The 21,976-nt window shown below is 33.9% G+C and overlaps 2 protein-coding genes across 2 annotated transcripts; one reads left to right on the top strand and one right to left on the bottom strand.

Moving 5' to 3' along the window:
• Positions 1-1,390: 1,390 nt before the first annotated feature.
• On the bottom strand, positions 1,391-7,438 carry LOC111996532 (uncharacterized). Its single transcript, XM_024028517.2, has 6 exons — positions 6,606-7,438; positions 5,260-5,432; positions 4,956-5,040; positions 4,640-4,870; positions 2,564-2,736; positions 1,391-1,979 (listed from the first exon to the last, which is right to left on the bottom strand). The coding sequence occupies exons 1-6, from the start codon at positions 7,419-7,421 to the stop codon at positions 1,853-1,855; spliced, it is 1,605 nt and encodes a 534-aa protein (XP_023884285.1). The 5' UTR covers positions 7,422-7,438; the 3' UTR covers positions 1,391-1,852.
• Positions 7,439-18,071: 10,633 nt separating this feature from the next.
• Positions 18,072-20,605, top strand: LOC111996521 (uncharacterized). The gene has a single exon (XM_024028507.2). It carries the CDS (start codon positions 18,316-18,318, stop codon positions 20,170-20,172), a length of 1,857 nt encoding a protein of 618 aa, XP_023884275.1. The 5' UTR covers positions 18,072-18,315; the 3' UTR covers positions 20,173-20,605.
• Positions 20,606-21,976: the final 1,371 nt, after the last annotated feature.

Genomic DNA, 21,976 nt, shown 5'->3' with positions numbered 1-21,976 from the left:
TTTTTGTTTAGTCGAATTTAGAAAGCCAAAATTCGTTGTTTTAGGCACAATTTTATTCAGTTGGCCTTTTATTTTATTTTTAAATGCACGGTTAAAAGTGGTTAGCCTAATTTAAAACTAATAGCAATATACCACCTATGATTTATTATGAAAATATTGTGAACGTAACATTACTCTAAAATAAAATAATAAAATATCAGACTAGGACCCACTATATCTAGAAATAAAGGTATGGTAAAAATATCGTGACTTTTTGTTGCGTTTCTAAACTTCTTTTTTGGTTTATTCAATTTGTTGAACTAAAATTCATTGTTTAATGCATAATATTTTTAGGTTGATTTTTTTTTTTAACACATTGTTTCAATTTTTTTTAAATAAAAATAAAAACACACACACACACACACATTGTTTTACACACACACAAATTGATGAAGTAACACTTTCCTCCTTTATGTTCAGGACAGTTGCATTCCCCCCTAAACTAAAGTTGAATAATTTCATCATTTATATTTTGTAACTTTTATAAATGAGCATATACCCTATTGCTTCTCTCTTAGTTAAACCTTAACAAAATCTTATAATTCCTAAAATATTTCATTGTGCAATGTCTAATATACTCCTACTAAATTTTAATGTCCCAAAAAATTTCTTTGTGTATTTTGAATTTTATGTAATATATTGGTAGTCATGCTTGGAAAGTTAGAATGATGATAAATGGTGTTTTATTTGTTATCTAGAGAACACTAATTTATTAGGTTTAAATCTTCTAGACTTATAATTTTATCTAATAGAAACTTTGATGACATATGTCTTTTGTTATTTTGTTCTTTTTTTAAGTTATTTTCTTGCTTAAAAGGGTATTCATTAAAAATAAGTAAGCTAAACATCATAGCTAGACTCATAAAATAAGATAATAAAGAATGAAATATGAATAACAAAATCTTCATTGTAGATGATTGCAAGTATTTAATTTAATGAAGATCTTCAAAAATATTGTAGTATATATTATCATTTATTGCAAAAATTTAAATATTGCAGAAAGATAATGACATTTATTATCATTCTTTGTAGCATTTTTTGGTGAGTAAATATTACATTTAGTAAATAAGTTCTAAGAAATTGTCATAGTACATAGATATTCAAATAGCTATTTTCAATTTAAGTACATGACTTCATACTTCTTCAACAACAAAAAATCTATATTAATTTTTTCATTAAAGAGCCAGCACGTGCCTTGCTTGTGCAACCCAAGCTAGTGCTTAGAAAAAGGGAGAAAGATTAGTGCAAGAAACAAATAAAAGCTTTTATTGACTCACAGGAGAAAGTGAGGCTCGATTTTATCCACAACGCTTATTATCACATCATATGTTCAATCAGATTTAAATCAAAATGAAGCCTCAAACGTCATTGCTTGTCTTATTGCATATGTTCCATGCTTTATTCAGCATATCTGAAACACCTTCCATTCAAGGACTTGTCAAACAGGAAAACATGAAAAAAAGAAGAAAAAAATAAACACCTTTCATTTCTTTTTTCTTTTTTTCTTTTTTATTTTTTACTTTTTTGGGTGCATAATGCAACATCATATTACAAATTGGTTGAAAATTTTGTTTTATTTTACCTAAGTCGGGATCCCAAAATTTGGAGACTAAGGCTTTTGTTGTTATTGTATGCACGGAGTAGACCCCAAGTTTCAATTATAGCCCTATGACTACTATTGAACCATGGCTAAGTAAACAACCCCAACATTATTGGATAATTTTGTGTCCTTAAGACAGACAGGGCTTCTGCTTTTATGCTTTTGCACCTATTAAGCCTTAATTCTGACAACTGGTCTAAATCTGCAAAACAGTTAAACATTTGCAGCATTCATAGCTTGTTCATGGAGAAGAGGTATCTGTATGCAGTCTTGCATTGGGTCACCTTCTTCCTCATCTTCCGTCTCCCACAGGAAACTAGCATATGCTGCAAGAACATGACTGAAAAAAACAATAGAGCAAAACACGTAATGTCATATATACCTTATTCTTTTAATATTTTATTTGTAATAAGAAGTGGGGGAGGGGAGATTTGAACCTTGGTTATCCTTCTAAGGAGAGCAAATAATACCATTGAGTTACAACTTACAATGTTCTTAGCATAAGTACCTTGTTGAGAACTTCCTTTTGCTTTTGGTGTTAAAATAAGAACTTATAAATTTCCTACTCTATGGAGACTTTTATCATGTAATGGAAGCCTATCCACCAATGTCTGGAGAATAGGATTTGCACAAGAGAAGTGAGTTGTGACAACTTTTGGCAACTGTCCAAACTTTAAGTATTCTAGATCCCTATTTTTCAATTTCTTTACAAGCCTTTGAAGTGGCACCCAGGATTATCCAATCATAAATAACCTTTTAGATGGGGTTAATTGAGAGTTATCTCCTGCATGATCATGATACAAGTGCGGAATGCAAAGTGTGTGCATTAAGTGTGAAGGAGCATGAGCATCTAACATGATGAGAATATGGGAAAGCTTCTAAAGTTTAAATAGAGAAGCAAGGAATACTGCAGGAAAATTGTACCTATCTCCAGGAGTAGCCTCAACTGCTCTCTCAAAGTAGCACAATGCTTTATTTCTATCATGATGAAGTTCCCACACCAATTTAGCATACTGAGAAATGATTTCACCATCCCTAGGATCAGCTAGTATAGCACGCATGTAAAATTCCTCTGCTGCTGGGAGGTCTTCCTTGGACTGTAGGTTGAACGTAATAATTACATAATTGATATTGGATCAACTTAATGCAGAGACACTGATTTAATATACCACAAATAGGTCAATCAAGCTAGTGAAATTAAGAGGAGCCATGCATCATCTTCTCTACACTTCTTATCCCAATCAAGGTTCATGTGCTTTATGGTAAGTGATATATGTTTTTAGAAAATGTTAAGATAGGTATTTCTGTGCTGCCTTTAATTTGCACTCTAGGTCAAAAATTTATCTTGATTTCATAAAATGGGCTACAGACCTGCAACAACTAATATATATATATATATATATTCAAACATGTCGTTTGGGCAAAGATGGCCATAGTAACTTGGATGGATATATTGTAACCGAAAAAATGCAGCTCCTATCTTCAACCCTGTGGAGCACAATTCTCTCTCGAGTTATTTGTGTTCATGGATTACTTTGATCTAAAACTTGAGACAATGGATTCATTCTGAAAAATGATTCATAAGTGGTTATTAAAAGGAGCATTTAAATATTCTTTTGAGTCCATTTACCTAAATTTTCATCTTCTTCTCTGTATTTTAAAGCAAAATCCAGCTAAATTCATGTGTAGTCATCTTGAGGTAGGTAGATAGTGGGGGAGGGGGAGGTGGGGTTTAAACTACAGACACAGGGCAACACAAAGGATGCAATTACCACCGGACTATCACTTGAAGGAACCTTGGTTATCTTGTGGACTAACTATTGATGATGGATATGAAATTTTGTGAAAATTATAATCCAGCTTTGGGACAGTTCAGTGGCTTTTAGTGTTCTCTCTTTGGGGCAACTGAGAGGGCCTATAATTTTTGAAAGCTTAAAATGCCAAAATAGCTACAAATATAAAGAGGCATATGAAGTTTCTGATGTAGTCTCATGATTTCTTGACTTGGGCGAATTTGTCTTTGTTTAATCACTGAAAACCATGGAATGGTTGCCATTGATATCCAGACTACTTAATCAATAACATCAGGAGCAAAATTGGTAGGATTTATTATATAGACATTACCTTTCAGTAGGAGTTAGTCACAGACATTCATATAACATGTTTGAAGCTATTTTAATGAATTTAACTCCATGTTGAAATCAAATTTTCAGCCATGGGCATTAGGTGCTCATTTTGCTGAAAAATAAGTAGCAAGAGGTATGTTTCTTTATGCCAAGGTGTATTCACAACATTACAATTCTGTTGGTGCATAATTGTATTTGAAATATGTGTAGCTTGTGGGAAGGGTGTAAGCCAGGGTCGTGTAGGAAATTTGCTAAAAGGCTCCTTATTAGACCCCCCAACCCCCCCACGCCCTAGAAGGAAAAAGGAAACACACAACACACACACAAGCAGTTGTATCCATCAGTTACAACTCACAGTATATTTTAATCTGTAGTAAGAGCAAAAGGACTCTTAGCTGACATTAATCATAAGAACTTAATGAAAAGGCTAACTGAGAAATGGTATCTCAGTCTAGTAGGTGGGGAAAAATCAGATTATTCAGAAACTTTAGTAAAATCCAGAGCAAAATCATATGCTTTTCGAATTACTAAAAGCGTTAGATCAGTAAACGTCTTCCACAAAGCTGGATAATGAGTAGGCCACCTATAGAATATGATATAGAACTGGGTTCCATACAGATGATGATCTTAAAATCTGTTACCTGTATTGGAATCAATGAGCTCTAGCTCAAATGACACTTGCTCTTCCCACTAGAATGAGTGGAGGGACGTTGTGGGTTCAAAACTCACTAGTTGTGTGCCCAACTTATCAGTAATAAATAAAAAAATATATGTTATCTGTATTGGCCTCACATTCTTGTCAATGGTTGCTCAGTTTAATGAGATGACTATGAAGAGTTGAAATAAAATGGGGAACAGAATGTTCTTATCTTACCTGACACAGGAATTGAGCATAATTTCTTAGAAACAAGGGGTTGTTAGGGCTCTCATTAATCATCTTTTTATAATACTCCTCAACATTGCCAACGTTGCTGGATTCATCCGCAGTAGAATCAGCCACATCCATCCCAGGTGCTGCTGCAAGGTGTAGGGATGGACTAACTAGTCCAATTTCTTCTTTGGATGTTGAGATTTCAATTTCTTTCTTACATTCTTCCTCTTCAATCTGCACATAATATGCAAGGCATTAGATCAATCCAACTATGTGAAACATTTTCCAGAGTCACCAATTCCTCTGACGAAAGTAACACCTGAAAGTGATCTTGACGTGCTTCATCCTCTTCCCCGTTGCCCCCTATTTCCCAGAGGAAACTAGCATATGCTGCGAGAACATGGCTGGAAATGAGACTAAAAGGTTAGTTTTAAGACATGATAAACAATCAGGTTGCCAGGTTCAAACTAGGTCATCTGGTTTCTGCAGGTCAGTGACAGGTTTAGCAAACAACTGAAGCTAGAATTTAATCCAAATCTATTTAGTAGAATCTCCGGCTGTTTGAAGTACAAACTTAGGGTTGTATTTCTTTTAGAAGCCAGATGGAGAAAGGAAGTACTCACCTATCTTGAGGAGCAGCTTGAGCAGCACGTTCAAAGTAACTCAAGGCTCGATCTTGGTCATTAAGGTTTTCCCACACAAATTTAGCATACTGAACCAAAATTTCACCATCTTCAGGATCTGCTAGTGTAGCACGAGAATAGTATTCCACCGCTCCTTGAAGATCTCCCTTAGACTATCATATAAAAAAGAATAAGAAAAAGGAAGTCCACTTCATGCATAAGGTGAGAAATCAACATCTAATTGCAAATGCACTGCATCCCTTCATTGAACATGATTTGGGCATTACTGGTTATTTTTCAATATTTTTGTTATTCCTATTAATTTCCTGTTCATCCATAATTGACATAAATATAATGCTTCTGCAATTGAGTAGTAGATCTTTTTAATCAACAAAGTTAAACTAAGTTTCCACATACACTAATTTCAGCTTTACCAATAAACTATTGGTTGGCAAGAGAAGATTTGTGAGAGACTTTATAATTAGGAAGGAAGCATATCATGTCTCAAATGATGGTTTAATTGGTTAGTGGGGCATACATGTGTTAGCAATGGAAACACATCATAGACCTGCAATTTTGGTCTGCTCATCAATCCGATATTTCAGTCAATGTTCACATCTCTAATGATTTAACTAAAAATCCTGCTTTGGATTGAGATTTGGTCCCCCAAAATGAAGGTAATTCATTGAAAGTTTCGGTTGCACCACAGATCTGGACTCTTCACCCAAACCCAGATGAGTAATACGTCTACGCTCATGCATAAATTATGCTGTTCGAGACCTACTCCTCATGACATGAACACACAATTGGCCTTAAAACCTAAGGGCATCAGAGCAGCCCCCCCTCATGTCAAGGTTTCTTCCCCTTGAGGCACTTTTGCTCAGGTATAGTGGTGATACATTTTGGAAAAGGGTCATTGGACGCACATAGTTTATGGTTAGACCTAGCAATAGGACTATAGAAAAAGTAGTAACTGCAGCAGTAACAGCACTGCCACTGCCGCCACCAACAACAATACTAGTACAGAAGCAAACTGCATAAAAGTACCCCCTGAAGTAAGGTCTATTTAGTGTGTAGCATAGCCTTTGATTTTCCCCACACTTGGATAATTAGAACAGGATTTTCAAAAAGCTTGGACCTTCTGCTCATAATCCCTATTATCAAGCAGATCTGATAAAACAGGGCAACAACAGGAGTTGAAAATAGGTATTTGATCAATCTATGGGTGCACAATCAAGGGTAGAATTCACACGTGTTAGCAGTTCATAGTTCCGCCTAATTTTGTGAAGCTCTAATAAGTTTATATATTGAGAAAGCAGAGAAAAGATGAGAAAAAGAAGACTAACCTGCAAAACCTGAGCATAGTTTCTCAGAAACAAAGGGTGGCAAGGATACTGATCAACCATCTTCCTATAATACTCTTCAACATCACTGCTATCATCAAAGTTCGCAGGAGATAAAAAGTCCCCATCAAGCTCACCACCACCAATACTAAAACTGTCAATACCAAGCCCAGCAGCAAGATACATGGGAGGACTACCAGGTTCATTTCCTACTTCAACACTCAGATTCTGAATCCCATTTAAACCTTCTTCCTCTTCATCCTCCTCAGCCTCCTCAATAAACCCCATACTCTTCTTATTACCAAAACTGAATTCACCACTACCCATAGCTTCTATGCTCTCTCCTATTGTAACAGTTCTCTCCTGTTCTTCTTTGCTAGGATCTTGCAGCCTATTATTATTCTCTCCATCTTGAAACTCATCAGTTGAAGTAAATATCGAGAAAGATGGTGATGTCTGTAACATGTTGGTCCCAGTTAATTTGCTATGTTTATGAAAAAACTCTCTTGGTTTAGTTGAATTGCCAAAGTCTTCTATGTCACAATAAGAACCACTATAACTTAAGCCTTCCAGGTTACCATCAGACCAAGCTCGTCGAAAGCCAGAGGATTCAGAGAAGTGGGAAGCACCGTTAGAGACTGTAGATGAGCTGCATGAAACTTGGGAGAAAGAAAGCTTTTTGGAATGGTGATCAAACAGTAGTGGTGGGTGTTTGTTGCATTTTTTGTTTGTAGTGTCTAAGTCTCTGGTGGGACTATCTGAGAAAGGTAACCAATGGGTTCCAATATGTGGGGTTGAAGAGCTCCTTATTAGTAGCATTTTATTGAAGCTTTTGGTAATTTGCTTGCTTAAGATTGCATTGCAAGGTACAATTGCTTTCTGAGCTGTGAATAAGAAGAGCTTAAAATATCAATTTAAAATGTATAAAATAGAAGAGAACACAGAATAATAATAATAATGAAAAATAAATATAATAACATCAAACTCTTATTCACTATAATTTGAGTGATTAATGATTAATAATACTACTAGTACTTGATTGTAGTTAATTAGTACATGTTAGGTTGACTCATTTAATTACAATAAAATAAACGGGTTATTTTGAAATGGTTTGGGATTCTAATAAGACAAGTGTGGGGTGAGATTTCTAAAGTTTAATTACTCTTGAGTTTAATACTAGAGACACAAAAAGTCTCACAATTTTTGCCACAATTTGTCACGTGATGAGTTGTAAATAGTAGATTCACATCTCCACCACTCATAAATTCACCATATGACAAGTGATAAAACTTTTTGTGTTCCTAGCATTACTCTAGAAGAAATGTATACACACTTTATGTCTACACTTTATTGAGTTGTATTTTGTATAGAAAAGGAAAGTTGTGGAAGCCCAGGTAGCAAGATACTTGTGATTCCATTTAAAGAAATGTGAAAGACACTCTGATCACATGAAACTTGATTTACATTTTTAGTGCTTTCTAAAGATGCAGCCGTGAAACAGGTGACCTGTTAGCACTACTAAGATCTCACCAGACTTATCTTAAATGGGGTGACTTATCAGCAACACTTTGAAAATGTCCCATCTATCTCGGAAGTTTCAGTGACCCATGTGCCAATCACGAGATCGGATCAAAGGCATATATAAGTAGTATATTTTTTTAAAGAAAAAAAAAAGTTCTAAGAGGGATTTAAACTCAGTGGGATTACTCAATAAGAGCATTCACATTAAGTGTGTTAAATGCTAAAAATTTAACATACCAAACAATAGAGCATCTGCAATGGAATGGCTTAATGCCAAATTGATGCTGATTTCACCATTCAGCCCAAAAATGACCACTCCATTAGATGTGCTAAAATGTAACTATTGTAAAAAAAAAATATATATAATTGTGAGGTGTGGAGGTTGTGAGTTTGTTCATGGGTTTCCGGCATGGGTTTGTTCATCGGTTTCTATGGATTTGTTCATCGGTTTCCGGTGTTTGAGTGGTGTTTGGGTGGTTGGATTTAGGTGTTTGCTGGGTTTGATGGTGGGTTTCGGTGAGTTGGGGGATTTGTGATTTTTTTCGATGGCTGTGATTTTTTCTGATGGGTTGGGGGATTTGTTCCGATGGGTTTGATGGTGGGTTTCAATGTTTGCTGGGTTTGTTTGGTAGTGGGTTTTGGTTCTGGTGCTTGTTTGATTTGGATGATTTTTTGTTGTGATTTTGCTAGGTATGGGTTTACTAGAGGTTGAGGTTGAGGTTGAGGCTGGTGTAAGAGGTTAAGGGAGAAAGAGAGGAAAAGGAAGAGAAAAAGAGAAATTGTAAAAAAAAAAGATTATAAAAGAATATTTAAATAAAATGGGAAAAAAATAGAGTTTTGGATGTTGAGTGTATTATAAAATGGTATTATATAATGAATAAAGTAGTTTTTTGGGATGGTAAAATAGGATACAATTGAAAAAACCATTGTGATGCTCTAACAAATAAGAAGATTAGAAATTTTATTGATCAATCAAACTCATCCTCTTGTAGCCACATTTCTTTGCTAAAGCCTAACTTGTAAATTGTAATGTTTCAAGAAAACGATATGAGCTAAAAGCTTTGTAACTTAGCTGTATAATTTGCTCTCATTTATAAGGAGAAGCAAGGTTGAAATTGTCCACTTTATTGCTATAACTATTGAATTACATATAAGCGAAAAGCACATTTTCGTCCTTACATTTTTAGGCGATTCTCATTTTGGTCCATATATTTTATTTTCACCATTTTTAGTCCCTATTTACAAAAACGCCATCCATTTTAGTCCTTTTCGTCAGTGCCCTAACGGAAAATCCTAGGTGGCAGACGGAATTATTAAAATAATAATAAAAAAATTTATTTTGTCGTTAAAAAATGCCACGTTAGCATTTAAATTAAAAAAATTAATTTATTAATTTTAACTAAATAAAAAAAATTAAAAACAGAATTAAAAACCAAAAATCACATGAATTATGCACACATACAAACATGTGCAAGCAAGTTTTGAGACTGTTTAAATAATAAAAATCGTTCATGTGAAGTCTAAGCGATATTTTTAATACCAGAATAACAAATTATTTAGGGTATTGAGGAGAGAGATTGAATTTGCAACGGTGTTGCCGAAATTCTAACAAAAGTATGAGAGAGAAGAGAAAAAGTGGGAGAGAGAAAAGTTGGAATTTTGGCAATGGTATTACCAAAATTCCTGTTGCCCGAATGCCTGCCCGAAGTGTGCTGCTTGTGTCTTATGTTAGGGGGTGCCCAAAGGGAAACGCAATTGTGGCAATGGCATTGCCGAAATAGGGGAAAAAATTGTGGCAATGCTATTGCCATAAATGGGAGGGAAAAATAAATAAAAAAATGCTACGTACACAATATTTTTATAACATTTGCACAATAAATCACATGTGATTAATTTTTATTAGTTCAAATTTGAATTTAACACTGAGTTACTTTTTTAATCCAACAATAAGAACCTACCATTTAAAATTTGTTGTAAAAATATTGTAAAAATTGTATGCACATATCATTTCTAAAAAAAAAAAAAAAAAAAAGTGGAATGGATTGTGGCAATAGCATTGCCGAAATAGGAGGGGAAAATAATATTTCCCTCCTATTATTTTCCCCTCCTATTTCGGCAATGCTATTGCCACAATCCATTCCACTTTTTTTTTTTTTTTTAATTTTTAGAATTGATATGTGCATAAAATTTTTATAACAAATTTTAAGTGGTAGGTTATTATTGTTGGATTAAAAAAGTAATCTCAGTGTTAAAATTTAAATTTGAACTAATAACAATTAATCACATGTGATTTATTGTGCAAATATTGTAAAAATATTGTGTATGTAGCATTTTTTTTATTTTATTTTTCNAGATCTAAGTGTGTCTTGAACAAGAACAACAAGAACACAACTCAAATCTTAGAACACAAACCTAGAAATTAAAAAAAAAAAAAAAAAAAAAAAAAAAAAAAAAAAAAAAACTCCAAAACTGAAAATTTCGTTTTCTTTTGCTTTTCTTAGGAACCAAACAACCGCGAAGGATCATTTCTGTCTAAGTTTAGGTGAAACCTTTTACTGTCCAAATAAACAAAAACAACAGAAAAAATTCAAAAAGAGGAAAACTCCAAAAGTTATTTTCTTTTGCTGAACCTGACCAAGGTCTTTTAGAATCAAAGAATCCCCAACAACAAACCGCTCATCATCATCATCCAAACCTGACAAAATCAACAATCAATAACTTAAATTTACTAAATTGAACAAATAATTCTAAAATCACACAAAAAAACCATAACAATTCATTAAATATAATAAACCAGATAGATCCAAAACTCAGATCTGAGTTTTAAAAGACAAGGACCCATCAACAACGTCGTCGGAGGCACCCAAAGAAAGCGGCATCTGAATCAGACCAGACTCATCAGCTCCGGCGCCGACACCGCGAGACATAAAGAGTTACTGTTGGAGCATGATGGCAGCGGCAGCAGCTGTGGCGAAGGACTTAGAAGCGCCGAAAATCTGGTGGTTACGGAGCTTGGAAGCAAGGGTGGAAGAGATCTCTGGGCTTGAGATCCCACGGGGTTTTTGGGTTGAGGTCAAGCCAAGAACACAATGGGATGGTGGAGAACATTTGCTCCAAGAAGTCATTGTGGTGTGTTGGGGTCGAAGTGTGAGTTTTGGAGGTGTTGAATCTGAGAGTTTTGGGTCTGTTGTGGCTGTTGTTGATGATGAAATTTCAGTTTTGGAGTGTGTATTTTTTTTTTTTTTTGGGTTTGCGTTCTAAGATTTGAGTTTGTGTTCTTGTTGCTCTTGTTCAAGACACACTTAGATCTCAATTCATGTGATTTTTGGTTTTTAATTCTTTTTAATATTTTTTTAGTTAGTTAAAATTAATAAATTGATTTTTTTTTTAATTTAAATGCTGACTGGCATTTTTTAATGCAAAATAAAAATTTATTATTATTTTAATAATTCTGTCTGTCACCTAGGATTTTCCGTTAGGGCACTGACGGAAAGAACTAAAATGGAAGGTGTTTTTGTAAATAGGAACTAAAAACGGTGAAAATAAAATATAGGGACCAAAGTAAGAATTGCCTGAAAATATAGGGACGAAAATGTGTTTTTCGCCTTACTTATATACTAAAAACACCAATGCATTGATGGTTCTTCCCTCTAGGCAAGAATTAATTTTGAGAGGCGTACCAAGAAATGAATAGTAAAAGAAAGAAGTGAAGGGCTTTTTTTTTTTTTTTTTTTTTTTTAATTTTTTAATAATAAGAATAATAACATTTTAACTTATAACATCTATTTTATAATGATTATTATTTATTAACAAGTCAAGACACCGATTGGTCTTTTGGGATAGGTGGAGTTTGAATTTCAAATCTCTTATTCGACATCAAGAGACATCAATGTAGCATTTTTTTTTTTTTTTCCCCTTCCATTTACGGCAATGGCATTGCCAAAAAAAATTTTTTCCCCCTATTTCGGCAATGCCATTGCCACAATTGGGTTTCCCCTTTGGGCACCCCCTAACACAAGACACAAGCAGATACAACCAGCACACTTCGGGCAGGCATTCGGGCAACAGGAATTTCGGAAATACCATTGCCGAAATTCCAACTTTTCTCTCTCTTGCTTTTTCTCTTTGTCATACTTTTGTTAGAATTTTGGCAACACCGTTGCTAAAATTCAGTCTCTCTCCTCAGTTCTCTAAATAACTTGGAACAGTACCTATAACGCAAATAAATTTGAGATTCACCAATATTTAGCCAAAAGACTTGAGGAAAAAATATTTAAATAAAGTAGAGAAATAAATTTTGAGATTCTTGCATGCGTTCATTAAAATAGCAAAAGTGGGATTAGTTTAGTAAGAGCATTCACAGTAATGGAATTAAAATTTTAGATATTTGGTATCACAAAAAATTATTTTATTTATTTTACTTATTCACTTTACAAAATATCAATCCATTTTAGTATTCAACATAATAAAATAATTTAAATATTACAATAAAATAATATATTTATTAAAATATGATTGTTGCAAAGGATTCTTTATACATCAAGTAGTGCTACAAGAAGGACTACTATGTTTTTGGACGTTCTTTATTTTGACGAAATTTATTTATTTTTATTTAAAAAAAAATGCATGGACATATAATTAGTCTGAATATGAATTTTATTTGATTTATAGACGGTGGAAAACCAACTACAATATTTGAATTTTTTAAACAAAAAATAACAGGCAAAAACATATTTTTAGTTCCTATATTTTGGGCTAGTTTCCATTTTGTCCTCACATTTTTTTTAGTTCCTATTTTAGTCTTTAAAATTTTGAAATTGTTTTCAATATCGTACTTACCGTCATTTTACTAATAGAAATAGTTTACATAATACACAGAGTGCACGGTGAAAATAGCCAAATAGCACATTTTCACAAATTATTTTGTAATCTACCCCTGTTTTGGAAATATGTAGGAATTTACCACTTTTTGGATACTCGAGTGGTAAAATTGAGTTTTCTATGGTACTCGAGTTTATGGAACTTGAGTACCATAGAAAAATTTTGAAAATTTTTTATGGTACTCAATTTCCACAAACTCGAGTACTATAAAAAGTTTTTCAAAATTTTTCCAAGTATATTTTTTCAAAGAACTTGAGTGTTTGGAACTTGAGTTTCACGGAAAACTTGAGTTTCACAAACTCAAGTTTCAAAAAAGTGGTAGATTCCTACATATTTCCAAAACAATGGTAAATTACTAATTTTTTTGCTAAATAGTGATAGTGGGCCATTTTTGCCCAGAGTGCACAATTGGGAGACTGAATGCCTACATAGTAATTAAAATAATACTAAATTTAATAATAAATGCCATGTCAGCATTCACACATCATGTGACTTTTAAAATTTAATTTATCGATGTTAACAAAATAAAAATAGAATTAAAAAAAAAACCCAAAAAATCAAAAACAAGAAAACAAACCCAGAATTTTTTTATAAAAAAATATATGGTATTTTCCTTTATTTGGCATTTCCATTTTTTTTTTCTCCTAGAAAATAAACACACAAACCTAGAAAATCAAACCCACACGCAACACCAAAACAACACACACACTCTCTCTCTCTCTCTCTCTCTCTCTCTCTCTCTCTCTCTCTCTCTCTCTCATGCACCGTTATCGGACAAGCCAAGCATTAAAGATAGCACCACCTCTCTCTCTTTGTCTCACAATGTTCAATCTGTTGGAGTTGTGAGATCTATGATAGCTGATTTGAGAATAGATTTGTTATGGATTGGTTGGGCTTGCTGTTGTTGTGAGCCGAGTTGGTTGGGTTTTTCTAGGTTTATGTGTTTGTTTGATTCAATGAGCCGAGTTGGCCAGGTTGGTTGAATTTGTTGTTAATTGTTTGAAATAAACTGAGTTTTGTTTGAGTTTTTGGGTTTTTGAGTGTTTGAGATTTCTGGGTTTTCTTTGATTTTATGATATTGGCTATGAATCTTTGGGGAAGAACGAGAAAAATGATGGGTTGTTAGCATGGTTCTTTGGGGAAGAAGGATTTTTGGCCATGGGTCTTTGTTCCAACATTCATCTAATCACTCTTCAATGATTCCATCCAATCATTTCCACTATGATTCTCTCTAATTTTCTTCAAATTTCAATGGGTAATCTCTCAAAGCTTCTGAAGCTAGTTTGAGTTTCAATAGTCTTTTTTTTTTTAATAAAATCTCAGCTGGTTTCAGTTTCAATGGGTTTAAAGGAAGTTGATTTGAGTGTAAATCTAAAGTTTCAAGTCCTTTAGCTGATTCAATGGGTATATGTTGATTTTTTTCCCTCTTGGATTGTGATTTTTTTGTGTTTTGGTTTTTTTTTCTTTTATTGTAATAGGTTTGAATTTAGTTTGAATGAATTTTGATTTGGTCTTGTTCTTTTCTCAAATTTTATTTCATTATTGATTTGATTTTAAGTGGGAAAGGAAGTTGACTCAATAGGTTTAATTTTGATTTCGTGTTCTTGGGTTTGATTTTCAAGGTTTGTGTTCTTGTGTTTGAAATTTCCTATATTTCTGTTCTTATGAGTTCTTGTTCAAGATGAACCCAAATAAGAATTCATGTGTTTTTGGTTTTTAATCCTTTATTTTTTTAATTTTGGTAAAATTGATAAATTAAATTATTTTTTTTTAAATCAGACGCTGATNTTATAAACACACCTAGAAAATAAACCCACACGATCAAACCAAACACCAAACACACACTCTCTCTCTCTCTCTCTCTCTCTCTCTCTCTCTCTCTCTCTCTCTCTCTCTCTCATGCACCGTTATCGGACAAGCCAAGCATTAAAGATACACCACCTCTCTCTCTTTGTCTCACAATGTTCAATCTGTTGGAGTTGTGAGATCTATGATAGCTGATTTGAGAATAGATTTGTTATGGATTGGTTGGGCTTGCTGTTGTTGTGAGCCGAGTTGGTTGGGTTTTTCTAGGTTTATGTGTTTGTTTGATTCAATGAGCCGAGTTGGCCAGGTTGGTTGAATTTGTTGTTAATTGTTTGAAATAAACTGAGTTTTGTTTGAGTTTTTGGGTTTTGGTTTTTGAGTGTTTGAGATTTCTGGGTTTTCTTTGATTTTATGATATTGGCTATGAATCTTTGGGGAAGAACGAGAAAAATGATGGGTTGTTAGCATGGTTCTTTGGGGAAGAAGGATTTTTGGCCATGGGTCTTTGTTCCAACATTCATCTAATCACTCTTCAATGATTCCATCCAATCATTTCCACTATGATTCTCTCTAATTTTCTTCAAATTTCAATGGGTAATCTCTCAAAGCTTCTGAAGCTAGTTTGAGTTTCAATAGTCTTTTTTTTTTTAATAAAATCTCAGCTGGTTTCAGTTTCAATGGGTTTAAAGGAAGTTGATTTGAGTGTAAATCTAAAGTTTCAAGTCCTTTAGCTGATTCAATGGGTATATGTTGATTTTTTTCCCTCTTGGATTGTGATTTTTTTGTGTTTTGGGTTTTTTTTCTTTTATTGTAATAGGTTTGAATTTAGTTTGAATGAATTTTGATTTGGTCTTAGTTCTTTTCTCAAATTTTATTTCATTATTGATTTGATTTTAAGTGGGAAAGGAAGTTGACTCAATAGGTTTAATTTTGATTTCGTGTTCTTGGGTTTGATTTTCAAGGTTTGTGTTCTTGTGTTTGAAATTTCCTATATTTCTGTTCTTATGAGTTCTTGTTCAAGATGAACCCAAATAAGAATTCATGTGTTTTTGGTTTTTAATCCTTTATTTTTTTAATTTTGGTAAAATTGATAAATTAAATTAATTTTTTTTAAATCAGACGCTGATGTGAATGTTAATCTGATATTTATTATTATTATTTTAGTAGTCATGTAGGCTATTTTCACTCTTGAGATGATGATAAGTACGACTTTGAAAAAAAATTCAAAAATTTAGGTACTAAAATAGAAATGAAAAAAAAATGTGGCGAGCCCAAAATATAAGGACAAAAAAAATATTTTAACCAAAATAAAAATTATTCAAAGCCAAAATTGGTGATGAAGTATTGTTTAATACTGATATCCCAATTTTTGAAAATCCTTATACAAAAGTTTGACAAATTGAAATCATTGAAATTGACATTAATTTGTTAGAGTGTGATCCTAGAGAAAATAAGAAAATATGAGATTATCATGTTAACCAACATGATAATATAAATATATATATATATATTATTTTGTGTCTTTTTATTATTTTATATTTTTTTAATACTAAATAAATGTTAGCTTTAATGTTCATTTATTAATTTGATTTTGAATCTTAATATACATTAATCATGAATGTCGAAATTTTCCCTATTACTAGCAATACGAATGTCTTGATGCACTAGTTAGCAAAAAATCATAAGTAAATAAAAGAAATAATTTTAATAATAAAAATTGAAGTTAAACAATAAAAAAAATTGTAAAAAAAAAAAAAAAAAAAAGAGAATAAAAACTACTTTAAATTATGCGGTGAAAGCATATTGTGTAAAACTAGGTTTTTATCAAATCTAATTATAATAGATTAAATATTTGAGGCAATTGATAATTAAGTTTTAATGTGGGTAAAAGTTAGTCAATACTGATCAAGGTTAGTCAAAATATTAAAGTAAATTTTTTATCAATGAAGCTATAAAATTAATCAATTTTATGTTTAATTGGGGTTGATTTATCATCGATGAAATCCTACCAAACTTGGCCAATGAACTCAAAAAAGAAATTAAAAAAAAAAAAAAGATCTCACCCATAAGCATCTCACATAGAGTAAAAGGAATAAAAATAATTTGTCTCACTTTATGCTCCACCAACTATAGAATATCATGTATTTATATGACATATTCTTTTTCATATTTTAAACTTCAATTTCTTACAAATAAAAAAAGAGATATTTGACTAGTTGCAATTAGTGGAATATAACATGAAACATTCAAGGTGGGAAAAAGGATTTCTTTTTTTTAAAAAAAAAAAAAAAGAGGGGGACAAAGGATTTTTATTCCACTAAAATGTGTTGATGTTAAAAACTTAGGCAAGATTAAAACTTGATATCAATACATTTTTGTTACCAAATTGTAAGTTTACAACCTTAGTATGAAAAAAAAAATTTGTAATTTTACGACGTTGTGTGTATTTGTGTGAAAGAGAGAAAAAACTTACTTAGTTCTACAATTCCTTAAATTCTTGATATTATATTTTACAATTAAATTCAAATATAGTTACATTGACTAATGACTTACAAAATTTATCATATTTGCTAAAAGTGATACTAAGGATATTACGAATTTGCAACATAACATATATAAATTGATATATTATTAATCAAAAAAAAAAATTCTAAAATTCATTTAATATGTTTTTAAAATCCACAAATCATATTCATGATAATGTGAGTTTGTAAATGTTATAATAGTATAATTTGTAGAAACTTCTACATTTTCCATTTTCTAACAACAATTAAAGTCAATTTGCTTGTGTTCCTAAAAACAATTAAAGTCAATTCGGTTATGTCATTGAATTTATTTGGGCACTCAATATTGTGCACCTAATGAATATCCTTTCACATGGACTTGGATTTGAGAATTTTGTCACACATGGACACAATTCGCATATTTGTTAATGTATTTTATTATTTATACATTAGACCATCACCAATACTTGTAAAAATATGTGTACTAATTATGTCAAAGCGTGACTTCTTTTTAAAGTTAATTAATAATGAAATTAAAAAGAGAGAACAATAAAATCCTTAAAATCCTCAAAATAATCATATTACAGTTGGCCTTAGGTCAACCTACCTGGCTAAACAACCATCACAAGCTGAAAATAATTGCAGCCTCCCAAATTAGGAGTTTGACTAGTTAAAAAATAGTAAATAACAAACTTCCATCTCTTTCGGAGTTTTGACACTCTCATTTTCGCTAACACACAAATTACAACCTTTCTGTATCTGACCTTTTTCTTCGCTGCCTTTTCTTTCACATTCAGGCGCTATCCCTCTCTCGTCAGCCTCCTCTTTTGGTCGGCGACGAGAGGGATCAAATTTCACAAAAACCCCCATTTGACCAACTCTACCCTATAACCCATTCTTTCTTTCTTTCTTTCTTTTTTTCTTTCTTTCTTTTCTCATATTATCATTACCACATCTAAATAGCTATTTCTTCTTCATTCGTATTATTTTGCTTTTGTGTAATGTCAAACATTTTAGCCCCGTTCCAGCTCTTGGAACTGAATATAATATCAGCACAAGATCTCGCAAATGTGTCTCGTTCCATGCGGACCTATGCGGTTGCATGGGTTCACCCAGATCGTAAACTTTCAACACGGGTGGACACTCATGGCGACAACAATCCAACATGGAATGACAAGTTTGTGTTCCGTGTGGACGAGGAGTTTCTACACTCAGACACGTCAGCCGTGATGATTGAGATCTATGGACTCCATTGGTTCCGAGACGTACACGTGGGCACGGTCCGTGTCCTTGTTGGCAATCTGATCCCAACCCCACCTAGGCCCCACCAACCCAACCACCATCCTAAGATCGGAATGAGGTTCGTGGCACTTCAGGTACGCAGGCCGTCAGGTCGGCCACAAGGAATCCTCAACATTGGGGTTGCGGTCCTTGACAGTTCCATGCGGAGCATGCCATTGTATACACAACTCAATCTCTCTGGAGCCGTTGGATATCGGCATTTGATGGGTGAGGATGAGTCATTTATGCAAGGGAGTCATACAACGCTTACAAGCAAGCCTGAATTTCGTCGTACGAAGAGTGATACAAGTTCCATGATTGGTTCAGAGCTTCGAGCATCTCAATTCCTTGGGAAAACAAAACGTAAAGGAAAATCTAGTTCCATGGTGAACGAGTCTTCCTCCGAAATTGATCACAAGAAGAAAGGTCAATCCAGAGGTAGCTCTTTGATTAGTGGCTCCATCATGTTAAAAAGAGTGAAAAGCAAAAAGGGCAAAAAGACTCGCTCAGTTGTTAGTGCCTCGGATGCTGGAGACCGCGACTGTGACCCACATAATAAGAAGGGTAAAAAAGGAAAAGCAAGCTCGTTGGTGAGCGGGTCGGAAATATCTGTGGATCCTCCAAGGAAGAGTAAAACTGGAAGAGCAAGTTCGGTGTTGAGCACATCTGAGGTTAGTACGGACGTGGAGGCTCAGCCACCCATTAAGGTTATTAATGGAAAAAAGAATGGTAAGCCAAGTTCGTTGGTTAACGGTAACGGCTCAGATGTTGGGGACCCACCACCAAAAAAGGTTGTGTTAAATGAGAATCCTGTCATTGAAGAATCCGACGTTAATTGGTCAGAATCTGAGGTTGAAAGGATACCAACTCCACCACCACCAAAATCAAAGGGAACGAAATTAGAAAAAACCACAAGTTTCCAAATTGATCCTGTGATTCAAAACCCACCTCCTAGAAAATCTACGGGAACGACCCCGTTGCACCCACGTGCCACCAATGTCAATTCCAGTTCCACACCCAAGCATGCACGTGCCCATGCCACGCCCATCCATCCTCGTACTAGTGCAACACCCATGCATTCTAAATCTTTTGGTAAATTCACTGGCTTGACTGAGTACGGAACCCCAAGAAAGTTCTCCGAGTATGGCACTCCGAAAAAGTTCATACCCCCGGCTATACTGACGGAGTCGGAGCTGGGTCCATCAGCGTCGGAGGTGGCGGCGGAGGTGGCGAGAGCGCCGAGAGTGGAAGAGGAGGGAAGCTCTGTTGTTGGTGGGTGGAGCTTGGCTGAAGAGAGCGTGGAAGGCCTACAATCAAAGCTCGAACGTTGGAGGACGGAGCTTCCGCCCGTCTATGACCGTGGCGAGTTTTCCAGCATAAGGGCATCAACCGAGCCCCGTGGCCATGCGCGACGCCACACTGATGGTGGCAATGGGTTGTTTTCTTGCTTCAGCAATATTTGTGGGTGTCAATGCCATATTGTTTGCGGTGGTGACTCTGCTCGTGTGGACAAGAAAGGCGGTGCAAGTGTTCGGATCCCCCGGAGCGCATCCACTAATAATGTGGGCTATACTTGAATTGCCTGATTGACTTAGTTGTCATCATTCGTGGTCGTTTTTTTGACAATTGATGATGCAGTCCGGTGTGGAATGAGGGAGCTAACTCATCACTTTGGATTTTATTTCTTTTTAGTTTTTTTTTTCTTTTTAATATATATATTTTCCATTTTTGAAGGACTTAAAATTGTGTGGTATTGGAAGTTTAGGCCATGCATCGTGCCAAGGATGAACGTTAGGGAATCCGTATGTCGATGGGTTAGAACACCCTAACTTCTTCTTCTTCCTTTATAATATATTTTTTTTTCTCTCACAAAATTCTGTCTCTTTCATTCTTTGGGAGCCCTAGAAAACAAATGTACAAGAAAGGAGAAAAAGGAAATTTATTATATTTCTGCCTGTAGATTATTAATCTTCATGAACAATACATTTTCGTTATTCAAATGTTCAATATTATATATGTGGTGCCATAGTGTTTATTTCAAATGTTCAATAATGATATCTGCTCTTTGATGGCCATGACCAGTATATAAGTTAATGCAATGCTTTTAAATTTGGGCACAAAATAATCTGGACTGTTCTTAATTCTATTCTCATAGCTTGAAGTTCTGGGTATTTGTCACTGTTCCTGTTATGGTACCCAAACGTTGCTCCCACTGATCCTTTTCCATTTTCCTTTACAAACTAAATCAAATTTAGTATTTGCAGTTCTATTCCAGTGATGCCAATTACTGATATGCTAGCTCTCGTCAATAGTCCCCCAAAATATCTAACAATTTACAGATTGTACTACTTTTTGTTCAAATTTTGCTGGATGCCTTTGTAGGTTTATTCGAGAATGTGACATGTAGGTGTCTTCGTCCTATTTAAAAAATCAAATACATCACATACTATGATTGTTGAAATATAAAATGAGACCAAAAAAAGAAAAAGTGGGACAAATGATTATTTGTCTTCAAGTAATTAATTCCCTTCCCTAAATACGAATTCTTCTAAATGTGTCTCTCTTCTATTTGGTTGGAACATATCCTCTCAATTTCATCTTTGCATGGTTAATATTTAATTTTTGAATATTTTTTTGAGAGAGAGTTTAATCTATAGCGTTCACTACTCCTAATAAAAGTTTTTTTATTATCAGACGGAGATACCAATGGTTTTTGGTGTACGCGAAGATTGAATCCCAAATCTTTTATTTGATGATAAGAAACTTTACCAATTTTTTTATATATAATATAAGGAATTTTTTAAAGATGGGCCATTTGAATAACTTACCCCACCCACCATAACTAGTTGTCGAATAAATCTGATGGTATATATTCACCACTAACAAGTTAAGCATGCGTAATTTCCATACATATATATATATATATAGTATGACTTGGGTTTGGTCAATTATAAGAGGAGTAAAAAATGGAGAGAGAGAGAGAAAGAGATGCCTAGGTCTAACTCATGGCATAACAAACAAGGTTTCTTGCTTTCAAGATTACCTGATATAAGTTGATTTTAGTGAATTTTTCTTTGATCTTGATCTTGTGTAGGGATTTGTGAACAATTTTACTTGATCGATCATGGCAAAGCATAGACAATGGGAAAGGGAAAGGTCAAAGATATTCAGAGTAGGCTGAGGTTGTGACTGAGAAAACTGTACGTAGTGGGTTCTCCAAAGAAATCCTGGGTGAAGAGTGCTTTAATGGAGCATTGTATTAAAGAACCAGAGGCAGCAAACATTGAAATAAACGAGAGGCTTGCTTGGGTCTTGATATGTATAATTGATTTGGATAATGCTATTATTGTGGATCATCAGCCTAATGCTAAAGGACCTTCG

This window comes from Quercus suber, unplaced genomic scaffold, assembly GCF_002906115.3.
Source record: "Quercus suber isolate HL8 unplaced genomic scaffold, Cork oak 2.0 scaffold_89, whole genome shotgun sequence".
Lineage (NCBI taxonomy): Eukaryota > Viridiplantae > Streptophyta > Magnoliopsida > Fagales > Fagaceae > Quercus > Quercus suber.
The sequence above is the reverse complement of the archived record's forward strand: the minus strand, read 5'-3'. Positions and strand labels throughout refer to the sequence as shown.

Bases quoted from the DNA above. Each gene is read 5' to 3' on its own strand.
- LOC111996532 (XM_024028517.2), bottom strand. From the start codon at position 7,421: ATGCTACTAATAAGGAGCTCTTCAACCCCACATATTGGAACCCATTGG. The intron at 5,433-6,605 runs GTTAGTCTTCTT...TTTATATGATAG, and splicing joins ACTATGCTCAGGTTTTGCAG to TCTAAGGGAGATCTTCAAGG. The intron at 4,871-4,955 runs GTGTTACTTTCG...TATTATGTGCAG, and splicing joins CACGTCAAGATCACTTTCAG to ATTGAAGAGGAAGAATGTAA.
- LOC111996521 (XM_024028507.2), top strand. From the start codon at position 18,316: ATGTCAAACATTTTAGCCCCGTTCCAGCTCTTGGAACTGAATATAATA.